An 18694-nucleotide genomic window follows, 5' to 3' on the forward strand; every position below is an offset into this window, starting at 1 on the left:
ACAGTCCCAGTTCGTCACAGGGGCGGAGGGCTGATGCTGAACGTCAGCAAAGAGAAGTTTCCTCGGTCTAGGCAGGTGATGTTAGCACGTGCGAGGAGCCGCGCGCAGACAAAGGTACACTCACTGCCTTCGGTGCGGGCTAAGCCGGCCGAGCGAACGCTCCGGCTAGAAACGCCCAGAAAACCCCTGGGGTTTGGGCCGTGCCCTGCAACAGGGTCCGGGGAGGCCTCTGAAATCCCAGGTGGGCAGAACGCCGAGCCTGAATTTAAGGCGAGATGGCACCTCCGCCTGCCCCAGCTCCTCTCCCGGCCGGATCACAGGGGGCAGCTCCTACCCCCAGAGCAATTCAGCACAACCCACGTCTGGCTCTCCCAGGCCACATCCGATGCTGCCGGGGGGTGCGGAGGGGCCACGCCGCAGTGGGGGGCTGGGGCTCTTGCCGACGCCTGGGGGTACCTGCAGGGCCGCCGAGAGCAGGTTCGGGCCCCGGTGAAAATTTTTTTCGGGCCCCCCCAGCAAGGGCGGACAGGCTAAACAGGGCCGACGGGAGGAGGGGGAAGCCAGGGAAGCCAAGCCCCGGGCCCGCTTCCGGACTGCCGGGCCCAAGTAAGGTGACGAGGGGGGTGGAGAAGGTGGGCTCCGGGCCCCTTTCTGGACCGCTGGGCCCTGGTAATTTGTACCGGCTTTCCCCCCCCCCCCTCCCACCACCCTCGTCAGCCCTGGGTACCTGGGAAATGCGCATTTCAGCAAGGGCAGCCCGAGGCTCTCTCCTAGGGAAGAGGTGCTCTTTGCCGAGCAGTGGCTGAGCCCGGGTGGGGCCGGTCTCTCTGAATTCCCCTGATCGCGGCAGACCGAGCTGACAGCGGAGCCGGCTGTTGCCTTGTCGCGGTTTGTCCAACCGATTGATTTATTTCGGGTCAGACACGGGCTGCCTCCCAATTTCATGCTCAGTCAAGCTCATTATGGGGAGGCGATCGCCTGCCCCCGGGGGAAGAGACAGCGGCAAAGCAAGCGCCTTGAACCACCCTGCCCCAGAAGAAAGCGATGGGCCACCAGCCATGGGGCTAGGGAGCAGCAGCGGTGGTGGGGAGGATGGGATGGAGGAAGGGCAAGGGGTGGGTCTTGGGGTTACGGCACTGGGCTCTGGAGACAGGAGCTCAATTCCTGCCCCTGCCAAAGACCTGCTGGGCGACTTTTAGGGCCTACTCCCTAAAATCCACTGAAATCAACAGGAGTCTTTCCATTAACCTCAGTAGGCTTCATCATCCCCTCAGCCGCTCCGTGCCTCAGTTTCCCCACCTGTAGACTGGGGATAGCCGTAGAATTCCACTCACTTTGACCCCTTTAAGAAAGTATCCCCACCTAGGACGTAACTGTTCTGTGCCCCACGGCAACTCTGAACACCAGCTCCAGGGCTGGAACTCAGCCTCCTGCCTCTAGAGTGAAAAGAGAATCCCCACTACAGCAGTGTAGGGCCTATGACACACAGATGGGCAGTTCTGATTCCATCCAGCAGGGGGCAATTGTGTTTTTTTACACACACATACACACACACACACACACACACAAACACACACACACACACTTTCGTACTACATCCGTATCTGTGCTTTAACAAGAACACCCTTGTTAGAAGAGCATTCAGTGTCCGGCCCATAAAGTCCTTCTTTGGCCTTTCTGCTGAGGACAGGCACAAGAGGGCCAGTTACTACCTACATCAGGGGTCGGCAACCTTTCGGAAGTGGTGTGCGGAGTCTTCATTTATTCACTCTGATTTAAGGTTTTGCGTGCCAGTAATACATTTTAACATTTTTAGAAGGTCTCTTTCTAGAAGTCTACAATATATAACTAAACTATTGGTGTCTGTAAAGTAAATAAGGTTTTTAAATGTTTAAGAAGCTTCATTTAAAATTAAATTAAAATGCAGAGCCCCCCGGATCGGTGGCCAGGACCCGGCAGTGTGAGTGCCACTGAAAATCAGCTCGCGTGCCGCCTTCGGCACGCGTGCCATTGGTTGCCTACCCCTGGCCTACATGGATGTGGGCACCCAAAACCAGACTAAGGCCACGCAGGGGCTACCAAAGATCTGGTACATCTCAGTCACTGATGACCTGGCCTGGACTCCAGGTGGGATGTGAAAAATGGCAGGATTGACTCCTCAAGTGACTGAGCCCCCTCTCTCATTGGTTCCCCATCTCGTTAGAACAGAAGGGCTGAGGTGCCCGGCTCTGTTGAGGGATGACATAGCCACAGCCGGCCATCGCCAAGCGACCCTGAAAGGCTTTGGAGAAAGGCCCAAAGGTGAAGCACAGGTGGCCTGAGAACTTCCGACTGTATTACAATTCATGGCTTGGGTTATCTTCTCAATGGGAAGGCGGAGACGCAATGGTGGTGCGTCCAAATGTCCGTGTCTGGATCCAGAGCCAAACTTCTCAGAACTGCCGTTTTGGCTGGGCCCTGTATCTATCTTGGGTAGGTTCCTACGTACATATCTTGTACTGCAGGGAATAAAAACTGGCTAACTGATAGGTCTCAAAATGTAACTGTAATCGGGGAATCACCATCTAACGGGTCTGTTTCCAGGGGGGTCCCGCAGGCATTGCGTCTTGGCCCTACACTATTTCACATTTTTATCAGTGACCGGGATGAAAACATAAAATCATCACTGACAAAGTCTGCAGATGACACAAAAATGGGGGAGCGATTTGGAGCACTTAGTAAACCGGGGGCAAGAAAACAATCTGCGTTTTAATGCAGCTAAATGTAAATGTTGACATCTGGGAACAAAGCACGCAGGCCATACTTACGGGATGGGGGACTCTCCTAAGGAGCAGTGACTCTGACAAAGACTGGGCGGGGTCGTGGTGGATAATCAGCTGAACACAAGCTCCCAGCGGGACGCTCTGGCCAAAAGAGCGAACGCGAACCTGAGATGCATAAATCGGGGAATCTCAACTAGTAGAGATGATTTGCCCTCTGCATTTGGCACTGGTGCGACCGCTGCTGGAATCCCGTGTCCAGTTCTGGTGCCCACAATTCAAGGAAGATGTTGATAAATTGGAGAGGTTCAGAGAAGAGCCACGAGATTAGATTAGAAAACTTGCTTTATGGCGATAGACTCAAGGAGCGGCGTCGCTTTAGCTTCACAAAGAGAAGGTTACGGGGTGATGCGATTAGTCTCTAAGTACCGACATGGGGAACAAATATTTAATAACGGGCTGTTCAATCTAGCAGAGAAAAGCCCAACAGGAGCCAGTGGCTGGAAGCAGAAGCGAGACAAATTCTGACTGGAAATGAGGTGGACATTTTTAACGGTGAAAGTAATTAGCCGTTGGACCCAGTTTCCCAAGGCCCGTGGTGGATTCTCCATCGCGGACAGTTGTGAAATCAAGCCTGGCCGTTTCTCTAAAAGTTCTGCCCTAGGAATGCTTTTGGGGCAGTTCTCTGGCCCTGTTATACAGGTGGTCAGACTGATCCCAACAGTCCCTTCTGGCCTTGGAAGCTATGATGCACACAGGGACCTTTGCTATTGGCTTAGTATTACCTGGAGAAGGCACTCAGCCATTATGGTGAAGGATAAAGTCCTAAGGTGGAACGCTAGCTCTCCTAAGTCTCCGCTCATTACCCTCTATGCTAGACCACAATGCCCCTCTCCAGCTGAAAGACGGCCCTTCCACACGGAGGTGCCCTCTGCCGGACGCACCGTCTCCGGGAGGCAGGACCGAAGTGGTTAAAATGAAACAGGTTGAGCACAGCGTTGGTTTGGTTTCTTCTCTCCACAAAGCATGTGCCCCTGCCCTCCCACCACGCACAAAACAGACCTGAACGTCTGGATAATTATATTACACAGTGAGATCAGAATGGTATTCTCTTCACTCCGTTTGCAAACACAAAGAATGGTTTCCCGGCGCGTCAGTTCGGTTCTTCAATAGATGTGGCTTCTTGTAAGGCCGTCGGTAATTGACTAAGTTCAAAGTTCCCTAATTGGCTTTTAATAAAAGAGGGATGGAGGGTGCGGGGGAGTGGAGAGCTGCGAAGACTGAAAGATTCAGCGATGCTACACCCCGACGGGACCGGTATGATAAGCGAGTCCGACACAGGTCACAGAACCTCACCCAATAAACTCTGCACCAAGCCTGTGACTTCTGGTGGAGTTGGAGAAGATCTTTTTACAGTGGTTCTCAAACTTTTACACTGGTGACCCCTTTCACACAGCAAACCTCTGAGTGTGACCCCCCCCTTATAAATTAAAAACATCATAATATATGCAACATCATTATAAATGCTGGAGACAAAGCGGGGTTTGGGGTGGAGGCTGACAGCTCATGACCCCTCACGTAATAACCTCGTGACCCCCTGAGGGGTCCCAACCCCCAGTTTGAGAACCCCTGTTTTAGAAAGATTTAACGGTCTTGATTTAACGACTTCTCACGATGGAGACGCCACTGCATCTCTAGTTGCACCAAGGGCGAATTCCCCTCACTTATAAAAATGTCACCTTATTTCCAGTCCAAATTTGTCTAGCTGCCGCTTCCAGCCATTGTCTCTTGCTGCGTCTTTGTCTGCGAGAGGAAAGAGCCAGCGACTATCAGAAATCTCATCATAAAGGACTTAGGCTAGGTCTACACTACCCGCCTGAATCGGCGGGTAGAAATCGATTTCTCGGGGATCGAATTATCGCGTCTTGTCAGGACGCGACAATCGATCCCCGAATCGACGCTCTTACTCCACCAGTGGAGGTGGGAGTAAGCGCCGTTGACGGGGAGCCGCGGAGGTCGATTTTGCCGCCGTCCTCACAGCGGGGTAAGTCGGCTCCGATAGGTCGAATTCAGCTACGCTATTCACGTAGCTGAATTTGCGTATCTTAAATCGACCCTCCCCCCCCCCCGTAGTGAAGACCTGCCCTTAGATACTGTAACCAAGTCACCTCTTAGCCTTCTTCTCTTGGATAAACGCAATAGATTGCGCTTGGTTACAGGTCCTGTCTCTGCTAGCTCCCCCCTTCCAATCTGGCTCGGAAGGGCAGTTCTACCAGGAATTCATCCCTTCTCCCATCCTCTGTCTTGTCTAGTCAGACCGCGAGTTCTCTGGGCAAGGGCCTGTCTCTGACTCTGTGCATGTGCAGCACCTGGCGCGATAGGGCCCTGATCTCAGTCCATGCCTCCAGGTGCTATTACAATACAAATAAGAGTGACAGGAAGTTGTCACCAGCTGCTGGCTCCGTGACACAAGTTGGTGGGTCTCAGCTGAGCTACCCACTCGCCCCCAAAGGTGGGCCCAGCTGCCCCAGGGATACGCGGAGGGCATCAGCCTCCCGGGCTGTCACCACAGCACCGTTCGCTAGCAAGAAAGCAGTGGGCAGAGATGGCACACGGAGCATTAACCCGAATGAGGGTAAGCAGGTACTGAACTTGGGGCTGGATCCGAAGAGGTGCCCGCCCCTGGCTGCAGCTCCAGCTGATTTCAGCTCCACACATGCTCCGGGGGTGAAGTTGTCAGACTGCACGCTAGGAAGTTAACTCCTTCATTGCCTCTCGTATCGCACACGAGCCCCGGCCACTCCACCGCAGATGGGAGGGAGTTTTACTAGACAGCCCCGGTGGGCAGACAGGAGTCAGGAGTCTCCTGTACAGTTGGGAGATGGATGGGCATCATCCTCCCGGCCTCCCCCGCATCATCATCTGCAGCAGCAGCTGGTCTCCAAATTCCAATGACCGGCCACACCCACAGCCAGAGGCCAATCAGTGACATGGACAACTGAAACCAGCCTGGCTCCAGGCTAGATCAGGGACTATCACACAAATACAAGCACGTCTTTCAGAGCCCCAAAGCATGGTAGGTGCCTCCCAATGCATGACACAGGCAGGCATGGTGGGAAAAGGGGGTAAGTCGGCGGGAGGGAGGGAGGAAGGTCAGGGGCTAAGCAATATGATAACGTGGTTACTCAGTGAGGGCTAGCACACTGTGTGGACAAGTGAAGACATACAGTAATGTCTCCTCTGGCTAATTCCCTGTGGGCACTGAGAGGCAGCATGGCCTAGTGGATAGGGTATGGGGGCTGGGAATCCAGATCACAAAGCACTGCCTTTACAAACAGTTCTTCAGCCTCACAGCAGTGCAGGAAGGTAGAGCAGTGCTAGTTTAGACGGGAAACTGAGGCAGCGAGATGGCATGGGAAGTTTTCCTTTGTCGGAAGTCCTCAGCAGCCATCTCGGAGGCTGTTTAAGGCTAGCTCCCGGAAGGAAAGGGGCTCCGTCCATCTGATAGGCTGCGTGCCAGGAACAGGTCACCCGGCTCTCATCTTACTTCTTTACAAGCAAAGTGGACTTGTGCCAATCTCAACCATAGGTTCTGAGGGCTTGAATCTGGGACCACCAGCACCAAAGCACAGACCTCTACCACTTGAGCTAAAGGAGTGCCTAGGTATTCCAACAGCGGCAGTAGGTTATTATCCTCAACGTGTGCCAAGATGAGACATACGCTTTACAAGCATATTACAGCACCTGGGCTATGCAAACAAGCCACGGACCCAGTGTTAAGAGGGTCTGGAATAAATACACCCCCCCATTTATTTGATTAAAAAAACCACTGGCAATTATCCCCAATTTTCTATGCAGCAAGGCGCCTGAACATGAGCTGCATTTATCGCAGCGATAAAGGGAGCGCTGGTTAACAAAGGAGTAATGTGCACTCAAATACCAGGCAACTGAAAAGAACTAATTAAAAAAAGAAAAACACCCTACACAAGCCCCTTGCTAACAGTTCACTGGAATAATTGTATTGTGTGAAAACAGATTCTATTGCTTACATCGCAGCAGAGCCGTGAAAATAATACATTCCATCACGCCAGCCTGATTCCACCGCCTTTGTGCTGCCGAATCCAGCCTTCCTGCAACCCTCAGCTCTGACAGATAAAGCAGAGCGGGCCGGAGCGGCGCTCGCTTTAGTCAGGCGAGGCATGCAGGGCCCGATCCAGTCCTTAGAGACGCTAGTTTAAACCAGGCGTCCCACTGCTGCTGTCAGCGGTCACCCCGCATTGACACTGGTGCAAACACGAGCAGGATCTTAGGGGGTGTTCTGTGACACTGGTGCAAACACGAGCAGGATTTTAAGGGTGTTCTGTGACACTGATGCCAACACAAGCAGGATTTTAAGGGGTGTTCTGTGACACTGGTGAAACACGAGTAGGCTCTTAGGGGGTGTTCTGTGACACTGGTGCAAATACGAGCAGGATTTTAAGGGGTGTTTTGTGACACTGGTACAAACACAAGCAGGATTTTAAGGGGTGTTCTGTGACACCGATGCAAATATGAGCAGGATTTTAAGGGGTGTTCTGTGACACTGGTGCAAACACAAGCAGGATCTTAGGGGGTGTTCTGTGACACTGGTGCAAACACGAGCAGGCTCTTAGGGGGTGTTCTGTGACACTGGTGCAAACACAAGCAGGCTCTTAGGGGGTTTTCTGTGGCACTGGGGCAAACACAAGCAGGCTCTTAGGGGGTGTTCTGTGCCTTGCTATCACTGAAATGCCTGAGTATGTACACTGTGCATGAGTAAATCAGGCATCCCCGTGCAAAGGACACAGGGGTTCCACCTCCAAAGACAGGACCTGACTCTGATCTTGAACCAGCTCTGCGGCTCCTCAAGGCGTGGGATTGTACGGCTCCCCATTCGGCGGACCAGATCCCCAGCGAGCGTCAAGCAGGGTAGCTCTGCGCTGACTCTGGTGGAGCGATGCCGATCGACACCCACTGAGGATCTGGCCCAGAATGCAGAAGCACCTGGACTCCACTAGGGCATTCTAATTAGACCAACTGCCTAGGGTGGGGCTGGCCTGCTAGTCGGGGAATCGCTTCCCTCCCCCCTTGCTGGGAGGTGCATTACCTGTGCTGGGCAGGTGGGTTTGCAACCTGGGCAGCTGCTGGGCCGGAAGGGAAGAGGCGTGAGACCACGATGTCACTGGCTCAAATCCAGCCCCGCCCAGTCGTCATCAAAAGACGTTTGATGGTCTGTGTCAAAAGAGCGGCGGGCTTAAATGCTTAGAGGGGGTGGCCAGTCTTGTGGCTGAAGCTGGCCTGGGGCTCAGAAGAACTGTACTCTATTCCCTGCAGTGCCACCATGAGCAAGAGACACCCCGTGCCTCAGTTTCCCCTGTTGAAGAATGGGATTATAATGCTTCCCCAGCCCTGTGAAGTGCTAGGTACAAACACCCGCGTATGCAGGAAAACAGCCTTGCGATGCCCCGGGGCGCTGCCACATGCAGCATTCTGGGTTAACCCCCTCCGGGCACAGATGACTTTCTTTTGCTCCATTACCTGGACCTTCAGCGTGACTCACACTATAGCTGGGCATCCCCTTGCACAGGATTCTCCAGGCTCTTCACTCTGTGGGGAGCCGCCCAGGCTGAAGAATCGCAGCGGCCCCGGCACGCTGCGCATTAACCGCGGTCCTTGGAGAGCAGCCCCCTCCCCTACCGGGATATGCCACCCACTCCTGCTAGAGGAGAATCCGCCGTGGTTACAAGCACTAATAGACCACTGGCGGAGAGGGAGAACACGCAGCTATTATCCCCCGCGCTAATGCTATAATGCCGGGAGATTAGGAACACAATAGCCCCCGGGACTGGAGGGGATTTTGCATTGTTGCCCACTACGCACTCGGGCGAGCGCGCGGAAGAATGCGATTAGCAAATGGCAGCCCAAGAACGACTTCAGACTCAAAATGAGAAAGAGGACAGCAGCGGGCCCGCGCGCTTTGTACCCACCGGCTGGCAAAGAGACAGGACATTAAAGGGGATGGCCCGCTCGGCTAACACAAGAGTTGCGGCAGAAACCAGCCAGCGGGTTCCAAACTGACCTTTCCCGTCCCTGCCAAGGTCTAGGAGGCAGGCAGGTCCTCTGAGCACTGGCCACACGGCAGCAGGGGAAAAGGGTCGTTTCTCCCAGGCCAGGGAGCAGCAGAGGCCCTGTGGTCTGAGGGCGAGGACATTACTCTGGGAGTCAGGAAAGCTGGGTTCTAACCCCGTCTCTGCTGCATGGCTGTGAACAAATCATCTCCCCGGCTGCTTTTGGGCAGCCTTGTCTGTCTATATCGTACAATCTTCAAGCTAGGGGCTGTCTCCTGTTGTGTACGTACAGCACCCTGCACAATGCAGCCTGGATCATGGTGGGAGACTCTGGGCACTACCGCACTACCCCCCACAGGCCCAGGAGATCCAATACCTTCTGCCCACACCAGGCACACATGGAGCTGGTGCAGTGGGCTGGCCAGTTGCATGCAATGCAGGAGGACTGTGATTGCCAAGGTGGGCAAGCTGGAAAAGGCATTTCAAATATCCATGGAGTTGGGGGATTGGGGAGCTTCTGGTCTCTGTGACCCCAGGCAGCACAGTTTACAGACATGGTGGGACAGCCATTGGGGGGTTGACGCCGGCGCTGCATCCCCCTCAGTAGCTTGCTGGGGGAGGGGATCTCACTGCGGTGCTGTAACAGGGCCCTTATGTCAGCCACCGATGGACTGGGGTGTTGACTCTGTAGTGCTGAGGGGACTGTGAGGTCCTCTCACAGAGCAGCATCCCCTTTTGCAGGAGGAGCAACGCAGTGGGGAACCAGGCCCCCGGAAGCTGACAGCCGCCACCCCGAGACGCAGTGGGGCTCTCTCCAGTGCCCCTATTTCCGCCCGTTGGGTTGTCCCTGGAGTTTTCTTGTTCTAGAACACGCTACCCCTGCAGTCCCAACACACAGCTACAGCCGGGGCACGGGGATTCGCTACCCACCAGGCGCAGGGACCTCCCGAGCAGCGAAGGAGACAGCGTCAGATTCAGCGAGCTCCTCCGGGCCCCGGCAGAAAGGCACCGGGGTCGGAGCCTGGCTCCATTGCTTGTCAGGAATAGAGAGGTGGGCCGATCCTCGCCTTGGGGGACAGGACACCAGGGCCAGCCCATAAGCAACAGAGGGTCCTGTGGCACCTTTAAGACTAACAGAAGTATTGGAGCATAAGCTTTCGTGGGTGAATGCCCACTTCATCAGACGCAAGCCAGCCCAAGCACCCATTGAAGTCCTCGAGTTCCAGCGTAAGCAACGCCAAGGCTTGGGGATGGCTCTCTGCGCGTGGGCCTGTCCCCCCACCCCACCCCAGAGATCACGTTTGCTTTCCATGTACAGAACGTGAAATCCTGGGGCCCCAGGCCCCTCACTCAGATCACTAGCAAAACCTCAGACATTGTTAGTGTCCTGCAATGGGGCGTGGGCAGAGAATAGTTGACACACGATTTCCTGTCAAGCCAGCCCCCCTCTCCTCTGTGATTCCTGATCCGCCGGCTCAGGCATAGGTTAAACAAGAGAGAGGCCTGACAGGTGATTTGATCTCCCTCCCCCCCCCCCCCCCGAGCGCAGAGGATTGCTGCCTGTGGTATATTTGGTGGGGCTTTGTCTAGTCAGGTTTTGTAATGTGGTTATACAGAGAGGAAAACTGAGGCAAAGAGCAATCAAGTGACTTGCCCAAGGCCTCAGGGGGAGTCAGTAGCACAGTGGAGATTAGAGCCCAGCCACGCCAGGGTCCCAGCCAGCATGTTCACGCCACGGCACCAGAGCCCAGCGTGAGAAGGAAACTGCCTGTATCGTACATAAACCACGCAGCTAAGGACGTCGCACTCAGATGCTTTCACTTCCCAAGTCGCTGCCCTTGTTCCCGAAGCAGGAGCCGGGTGGTCTTCGCTGCACTTTGAAAGCCCAACACAAACAGAGCCACAGGCCCCCGTCCCCCGCAGCCGGAACCCGCCTCTACGTACCACTTTGGGGAGCACGGACGTAATGGCATCTTTGATGACTTCCCGGAGGCAGGCGACGTCGATCACGGAGCCCAGACTCAGTAAGGCATCCTGGGAAAGAAGAGAAAACCCATGTGTCAATGGAAAGGTCAGGCTTCTACCGTGTAACTGCCTGCGGCCGGCATGGCTTCGATCCCATGGGGATGGGCACGGCAGAGCCCCCCGAGACAGACAGCCCGTGAGCAGGAATTGCTAGGGGAGGGTCTCTGGCCGGTGCTAGGCAGGACAGACTCGATTATCACAATGGCCCCTTCTGACCTTAAAATCTATGAATCTAGAACCCAGGTAGCACACTGGGCCATGATTACATGCTTTCTAGTTCTACTGGTGGGGATTATAAAGCACAATATGAGGCTAACGCTCGTCCTTCTCCCCGACTGATCTCAGACCTCAATTCAGATTGAGGCTCTTAACCCTGGGGGGGGCGGGGGCGAGATGCCCTTTCTGGGGGTGTGAGACACGCCAGATCTTTTTAGAAGGTAAATCATCGAAAACACAGATGAAGCACAGGCACGTAAGTACAACTACTTTGTGTCATCAAACCTCTGTATTTATTACCATTATGCATTTCTTAACGATTACTGTAATATACAAACAAAAAATAGATCTAGGTTTAAGGGGTGCGAGAACATATTTTGAGAACCAAAGGGGTGCAGGCTGCAGTAACGGTTAAGAACCACTGCTCTCGACCAACAGGGGGAAGACAGAATTTTCAGCGGAGCCAAACCTAGGCTGTGGAACGCATTGCCACAAGAGACAAAATCAGTTCGAGGACTCCTTGTGCTCAGAGCTAAAGACAAAACTCCCGAAGGGAGGCAGTGTGGTCTAGTAGGTAGCGCACTGACTAGGGACTCAGAAGACCTGGGTTCTGTTCCCGACTTTACCACTGACCTGCCAGATGACGCTTGGGCAAGTCATTTTGCCTCTCCGTGCCTCAGTTTCCCCATCTGTAAAGTGAGGAGAATGGCACTGACGTCCTCTGTAAAGTGCTTTGAGATCTACAGATCAAAAGTGCTAGATAAGAGCTGGGTATTATTATGATTTCTTAGACCTTCAGTGAGTTCTTCTCTCTCTCACACACACACGTAAAACTCTGTCAACTAATCCAGCCATTTCTTCTACACGCTGAGAAAGCAGCGAGTGATTATTAGTGATATTATGTTTAAATACTTGCGAGAGGCTCAGCGCCGAGGTGACAGGAGCCGTGTCATTGTCCTGTTAGAACCGAAGCCCAGAACTGGGTCCAGTTCCACAGGCGGGTCTGTGGCCAGGGTCGCCTTAACCACAAGGCTCCCACCTGCCCTTCATTGGGATCCAGCTAAACCACCGAAAAGATTCCCATCAATTTCACTGTGCTCCGGCTCTCTCCCTGCCCCCGGGGTCTCCTCTTCCTCACACCTATCAAGGCTGGGCATGCACGGGCCAAGGCAGCTCCGCCCCCGGGGCCAGGCAGCAAGATGGGCATTTGTCAGTCACAATTTACTGCCTGATTCATCCCCGCGGCGTCCGTCCTCCACACTTGCAGGGCAGCCCCTGCCAGCTTCGTGCCGTCCCTCCTGACCTTCCAAAGGTCTCCCAGGCCAGGCCGCCCGCGCCACCTGCCTTTCTGGTTAGCATCTGGCGGCGATGCGGAGATGAGACACCCTGAGAGCTGCCCCGAAGCCCTCCTGGGGTCGGACGGGGGCGTGCCACAGCCTGGAATCTACCATGTGATTCCGGAGACGCTGGAGCAAGTGGATTCTCATTTATCTGGAAATACCCCCTCACCCAGGGTAACTCCTGTGACACCAGTGAAGTTGTCCCAGGGACGAACGTGGCCCACTCAGAACGTATTACCAAGCACGGTGCCTGCCTAGCCCAGAATGCAAAGAGCCAGTCTACCAGGCGGTTAGGAAACAGCCTAGATAACGGCCGATCCTAACCTGTACAGCGGAGCAAGCTGAGGCAATGTTATACGCACGGTACCTTTCATCCCAGGATCTCGCAGCACTGCATCAATGGGGAAACTGAGGCACAGAGCGGGGCGGCGACGCACCCGAGGCTGCACAGTGAATCGGTGTCAGAGCTGGGAGCTGAACGCAGGTCTCCTGAGCTAATCCCGCTTCTTGGGATTCTGGGGCACAGAAAGAACAGCCTCACAGCGGGGTCGAATTGCTTGGGTGCGCCCAGGAGCTGGGGAAAGTCCCTTCCCTCAGCTGCACTGGGGACCAGGCTGTCCGAGCAGCCAGCGTCTCGTCTTCACACGACACGTCCATGTGGCTTGTCTCAGCAGCAAGCCTGAGCCACCAGCTTCGGACCTGGATCCAAACGCCTGCTCTAAGCGTGGATCCAGGCCCACCTCTAACGGGAGAGCTACGCGGTCTCTCGAGGCCCCTTCCAGCCCTACGTTTCTACGACTCTAAGGGGCTGTCTCCTGCCGTTCCCCAGCACCTGCTGTGCTCCCCCTGGGGCCAGAACCTCCTCTCCCACCAGTGTGGCTGCACCCCGCCAATGGGGCTACTCCTGATTTACCCCAGCGTCAGTGAGAGCAGGTTCCGATTCACAGTCTGGGACCGCCGGGTGGGAACCAACCAGAGCTGAAAGCGAACGGTACCAAAGTCCCCCAGGCCTCTGCCACGTCCAGTTCAATTTTAAAGCGATGGATCTCCCACCCCTCCCGCGGTGAGCTGGCGAGCTTGCTTGTGATCCACCTGTACTGACTGGAGACCTGCGTGACCCAATGGAGTTACTCCTGTTATAGGAAAGAGCTGGGGCAGGTCCTACACAGCACAGAGGCTAACAGACCCTCTGTGTAAGTCCCAGCCATGGGCTCTCCGTGCGACCTTGGGCAGCTCGCTCCGGCGCCGTGCCTCGGTTTCCCCATTCATAACATGGGGAGAATGATGCTGGCCCGCCTTTGGAAAGTGCTCGGGGCGCTATGGCTGGGAATTCTCCCGTCGGCTGCACACACATGCAAGGATTGTTACAAACACGCCGTGCATGTCCCCCAGCTCCCTCCCACCATGGACCCCCGATGCAGGCACCATGCACTCTGCACCCCCTGCTCCCCACACCCTCCAGGAGGCCGGCCAGCAGGGCGTCGGTTCCACACCTCCTCCCCCGATGCATTAGCCAGGACAGCTTAGCCAGCCAGCTAACCCCCTGCCCCCAGGGAGGTAGTGGGTCATAGTGGGGCGGCTGCTTCTTGGGGCCATTGCTGGAGCGCTAGAGCTCAGACCTGGGCCCAAAGGCTCAGGTGGCCCGAACACAAAACTGTAGCGATCTGTAACGCTCTCTATGGCGGGATCGGCGCAACGGGGCGGCGGCAGGCCAGATAATAACCCAGATCCACGCAGAGAAGGGCTGGGGAGACACTGTCGGAGGCCGCTCCCCTCCTGGAGCACTGTATCCAAGGGGAACATGTTTTCTTTAGAAAAGCTGTCAGCCGTGGAAGCCGCTGAGAGACGGCTGTGCTACACGGCCCCTCTGCGTGGCGTGTGTTGAATTGTACTTAACATAGTCATTGAGCCTGGCAAAGAGAAATGAAAACACCACTACAGGCCTCTTCAGTGTGCTCCTAAGAGAACACCACGCGTCCTTGTCAGGTGGGCCATAAGAACATGAGCACGGCCATACTGGGTCAGACCAAAGGTCCATCCAGCCCAGTATCCTGTCTACCGACAGTGGCCAATGCCAGGTGCCCCAGAGGGAGTGAACCTAACAGGCAATGATCAAGTGATCTCTCTCCTGCCATCCATCTCCACCCTCTGACAAACAGAGTCTAGGGACACCATTCCTTACCCATCCTGGCTAATAGCCATTAATGGACTTAACCTCCATGAATTTATCCAGTTCTCTTTTAAACACTGTTATAGTCCTAGCCTTCACAACCTCCTCAGGCAAGGAGTTCCACAAGTTGACTGTGCGCTGTGTGAAGAAGAACTTCCTTTTATTTGTTTTAAACCTGCTGCCTATTAATTTCATTTGGTGGCCCCTAGTTCTTGTATTATGGGAATAAGTAAATTACCTTTCCTTATCCACTTTCTCCACATCACTCATAATTTTATATCCCTCTATCATTTCCCCCCTTAGTCTCCTCTTTTCCAGAGCAGAATGCACGTTGCAGGCTCCGTGGGCACCATTCCCAGGGAGGCTAAGACCCCTCGGCACTGCTGTGGGGGTCCAGTCCCCAGCTACACCATGACTGCACTCCACAGAGCCAGGGCCCCAGCCAGCATGGTCACGCCATGGCACCAGGAGCTGGGCCGGCTCCCCAGATCCTGGGCTGGCTGAGGGCCTGAAACAGCCCAGGTGGAACTTAGAGCAGCCCTGCAGCTGCTCTAAGTTATGCCAGTGGCTGAGGAGCAACATGTGTCTTGATCAGCTCCCTCCCACCCTGGCACGCTTCCTCCCCTCACCGAAGAGGGGGGGGCACAGAGGGGAGGGTGCAGAGCCTGGTTTTGTGTCAGCCACGGCTCACAGCAGGCAGATCTGGGAGCCCTGAGCATGAAGGACCCTCAAAGGGTATGGGAACAGCCCCCCGAGAATGCTGCCTCAGCAGGACAGTGGGACTTTAAAGCTCTAGGAGCGTACATCACGTGACAATCAGGCACCAACTTCCACTGATCCTGGCTCAGACTCCCCGAAATGGGGTGGAGCGGAGGTCACCGGAGTCCCAGTTTGGTGCCTTATTCATTAGCCCGTCCGTCCTGCCCCGGGGCACCTGGAGAGAGGACACCGGGCACGGTGGCTCAGAGATCTGCGCCGCTCCGGCACTTGCTACGTTACTTCTGAACCGAACTGCAGGGGGCTTGGAAGGCGAAGCGGGATGTAACGACCCCGAGTCTGCCCAGCTGTCGTAGCCAGTGCCTGCTCCCCGGCCCAGCTGTGGAGGGAGCTGTGAAGCGATCCCAGGATCTGGCTGCATTCTCCTGTCTACAGGATCCGGGCCGGGAGCAGAGCTTGCTGTGGGTGTGTGTGGGTGCCAGGGGCACAGGGGCAGCAGCCAGAGAACCAGCCCGCTGGGCCTTACCCGCCTGGCTGCGGGGCTCTCTGCTGGATCCCATCGCTGTAGAACCAGGGAGCTGCGCTATTTCCCCGTCCGGGTCAGTGCCTAGCTAACGACCTTCAGAAGCCAGCCAGGTGGGAGAAGGGGCTTCCAGCTCTGAAAGCAGCCACCAGCGTGTGCCGTCGCAAGGGGAAGGAGGCGGGCGGGGGGAGATGGATGAGGCCACATTCCCCGTGCAAAGCCGAGGCTGCGGGGACAGCTGGAGAGCAGGATGCTGCGGCAACTCGTCCCTCCGGCTCCATCCATCCTGCTCCCCGGGCGTCAAGCTGCTGCCGTTGCTCTTCCCCAGCTGTGACTGATGCGGAGCCTGCTGCCCTCGCCAAATGTCACCGGATGAGCCGGGCCAGATCGGCGGCACCAGCAGGCTCAAATCACAGCCAGGGAGAGCAGCTCAGACCACGGTGAGATGGGGAGGGGGGAATGGAACGAGCAGGGACGCTGCTAGCAAACATTCGACAGCCGAAAGTCTGATCTGGTGGGCGAGGCAGTGGATGAGGCCTCAAAAACCTGGGTTCAACTCTCAGCTGTGCCACAGTCTTGTCGGACAATGGATCTCACTGCATCTCACTATACGCTATGCAGGGTGAGTGTCCCTTGCTGTGCGCACGTCCGGCGCCTGGCACAGTGAATGTCCCTTGCAATGCATACATCCAGCGCCTGGCACAGTGAGCGTCCCTCGCTGTGCGTACGTCCAGCGCCTGGCACGGTGAGCGTCCCTCGCTGTGCGTACGTCCAGCGCCTGGCACGGTGAGCGTCCCTCGCTGTGCGTACGTCCAGCACCTGGTACGGTGAGCGTCCCTTGCTGTGCGTACGTCCAGCACCTGGCATGGTGAGCGTCCCTTGCTGTGCGTACGTCCAGCACCTGGCATGGTGAGCATCCCTCGCTGTGCGTACGTCCAGCACCTGGCATGGTGAGCGTCCCTCGTTGTGCATACATCCAGTGGCTGGCACGGTGACCGTCCCTTACTGTGTGTACGTCCAGCGCCTGGCATGGTGAGCGTCCCTCGTTGTGCGTACATCCAGCACCTGACATGGTGGGCGTCCCTTACTGTGTGTATGTCCAGCACCTGACACGGTGAGCGTCCCTCGCTGTGCGTACATCCAGCGCCTGGCATGGTGGGCGTCCCTTACTGTATGTCCAGCACCTAGCACGGTGAGTGTCCCTCGTTGTGCGTACGTCCAGCGCCTGGCACGGTGAGCGTCCCTCGCTGTGCGTACGTCCAGCACCTGGCACGGTGAGCGTCCCTCGCTGTGCGTACGTCCAGCGCCTGGCACGGTGAGCGTCCCTCGCTGTGCGTACGTCTCGTGCTTGGCACAATGGAGCACCCAGGGCAGAATATTGCCCTGTAATTGAAATTCAGTGAACAGCTCAGCCGAGGCGCAAGAAGGAACAGAATCCAGCTCCCTCTCCCTCAGCTGTACTGACTCACTGAACTCAGCAGCTGTGGCTCTGACAGGCAGGAAAAGCATCTCGGAGGAGTCAGAGGGGTCCTTCACAGAGCAGTGCAGGGCAGAGCTTCTCTTTAAAGCACTAGATTGTGCCCAGTTCAAGGATCGTACAAACTAGCAGCAAGCCCAGTCCCCTTGCACTGCCGACTGGAGCTGGGGCTCGCTCCCAGTGATTAAGCATGCCAGCTGCGCTCTGGCTAGTGAAGGTCAGCACAGCCTGCCGAGCGCTCCCTGGGCCATCTGCTCGCTAGACTGTGTTTATTCGAGGGATACTTTGACCCGGAGTTTTTTGGCAGCTAGTTTCCTCGCCTGGGGCCAATCGCTCCTCGGTTGATTTTTGCTAAAGTAGGATTCAGGGCTAGCTCTTTGGGGGGAGGGAGAGCTGAGTGGTTTGAGCATTGGCCTGCTAAACCCAGGGTTATGAGTTCAATTCTTGAGGGGACCATTTAGGGAACTGGGGTAAAAATCTGTCTGGGGATTGGTCCTGCTTTGAGCAGGGGGTTGGACTAGATGATCTCCTGAGGTCCCTTCCAGCCCTCATATTCTATGATCTTTGAGGGACAAGATACAGCGGTCCATGCCTTTGCTCCTAGGGCCCAGTTCTTCCCTGCTACATACCAACAGTTAGCACTCACACCTGCCCGTCCTCAACTTTTACAAGCTGAGTCTCCTACCACCCCATTGTGCGCCAGTGAGGGCCCACCCTTAGGCTCTGAAGTGCAATAGATAATTGACATTTCAAATATCCCCATTGTGATCTGCGTTAGCATCCGCTGAAATGCGCAGGGGAGCACAGGCCGAAGAGCTATCGTTTCAGGCTCTCTGCAAACTCAGGCAGGCAGTGCTGCATCGGTTACCCATGGGTCACCATTAGAAGGCTTTCTCGGAAACCGTAACAGTGAGAAATGTCCTCGTTTATTTTAATGAAAGCTGAAAGTCCAGAGAAGAACTGAGGACTGTCTCCCACTCAAAATTCCTTCAGGGACGTGCCACACATTTCGGGAAGCAATGTCTTGCACTGTTTATATTGGGCCACCTCCAGAAATCATTACTCAGTCTCTACTCAGGCAAAACTCTCCCGACTCTAACCACAGTGGTGCAGAACCAAAACGAGGCGAGATTCAACTCCGGCAAGTTTGGCCCCTCAGTAAGACTTTACATGAGTGTGACTTCCTTGCTTCCTCTTCCTCATCCCTCAGGCTTCCCCAACAGGAACAAAACCCAGGAGGGAGAGAGCACGGGTCTAGATCAGTAGCAACCGGACACATCACCAAACCAGCCATCGGAAGTGGCCATCACATGGCATCCTCACTCATTGCTTTGGCAGGGACCCCAAGGATTGACGGAAACATAACTGCTGTCGCTCCGCT

General features: G+C 55.5%; 1 protein-coding gene across 4 annotated transcripts in view; it reads right to left on the reverse strand.

The window, feature by feature from the left end:
* PDE2A (phosphodiesterase 2A) overlaps positions 1-18694 on the reverse strand; it is a 373783-nt gene that overhangs the window by 106312 nt on the left and 248777 nt on the right. For 3 of the 4 annotated variants that reach the window (XM_065596463.1, XM_065596471.1, XM_005292199.5), the window contains one exon: positions 10790-10879. In XM_065596463.1, the coding sequence (XP_065452535.1) occupies positions 10790-10879 (90 nt within the window). Of the gene's footprint in view, positions 1-10789; positions 10880-11719; positions 11831-18694 lie in introns of those variants that run through there. The other variant, XM_008172762.3, reaches the window with a different exon arrangement.

The sequence above is a fragment of the Chrysemys picta genome, chromosome 1, assembly GCF_011386835.1.
Source record: "Chrysemys picta bellii isolate R12L10 chromosome 1, ASM1138683v2, whole genome shotgun sequence".
In the NCBI taxonomy this organism is placed as follows: Eukaryota; Metazoa; Chordata; order Testudines; family Emydidae; genus Chrysemys; species Chrysemys picta.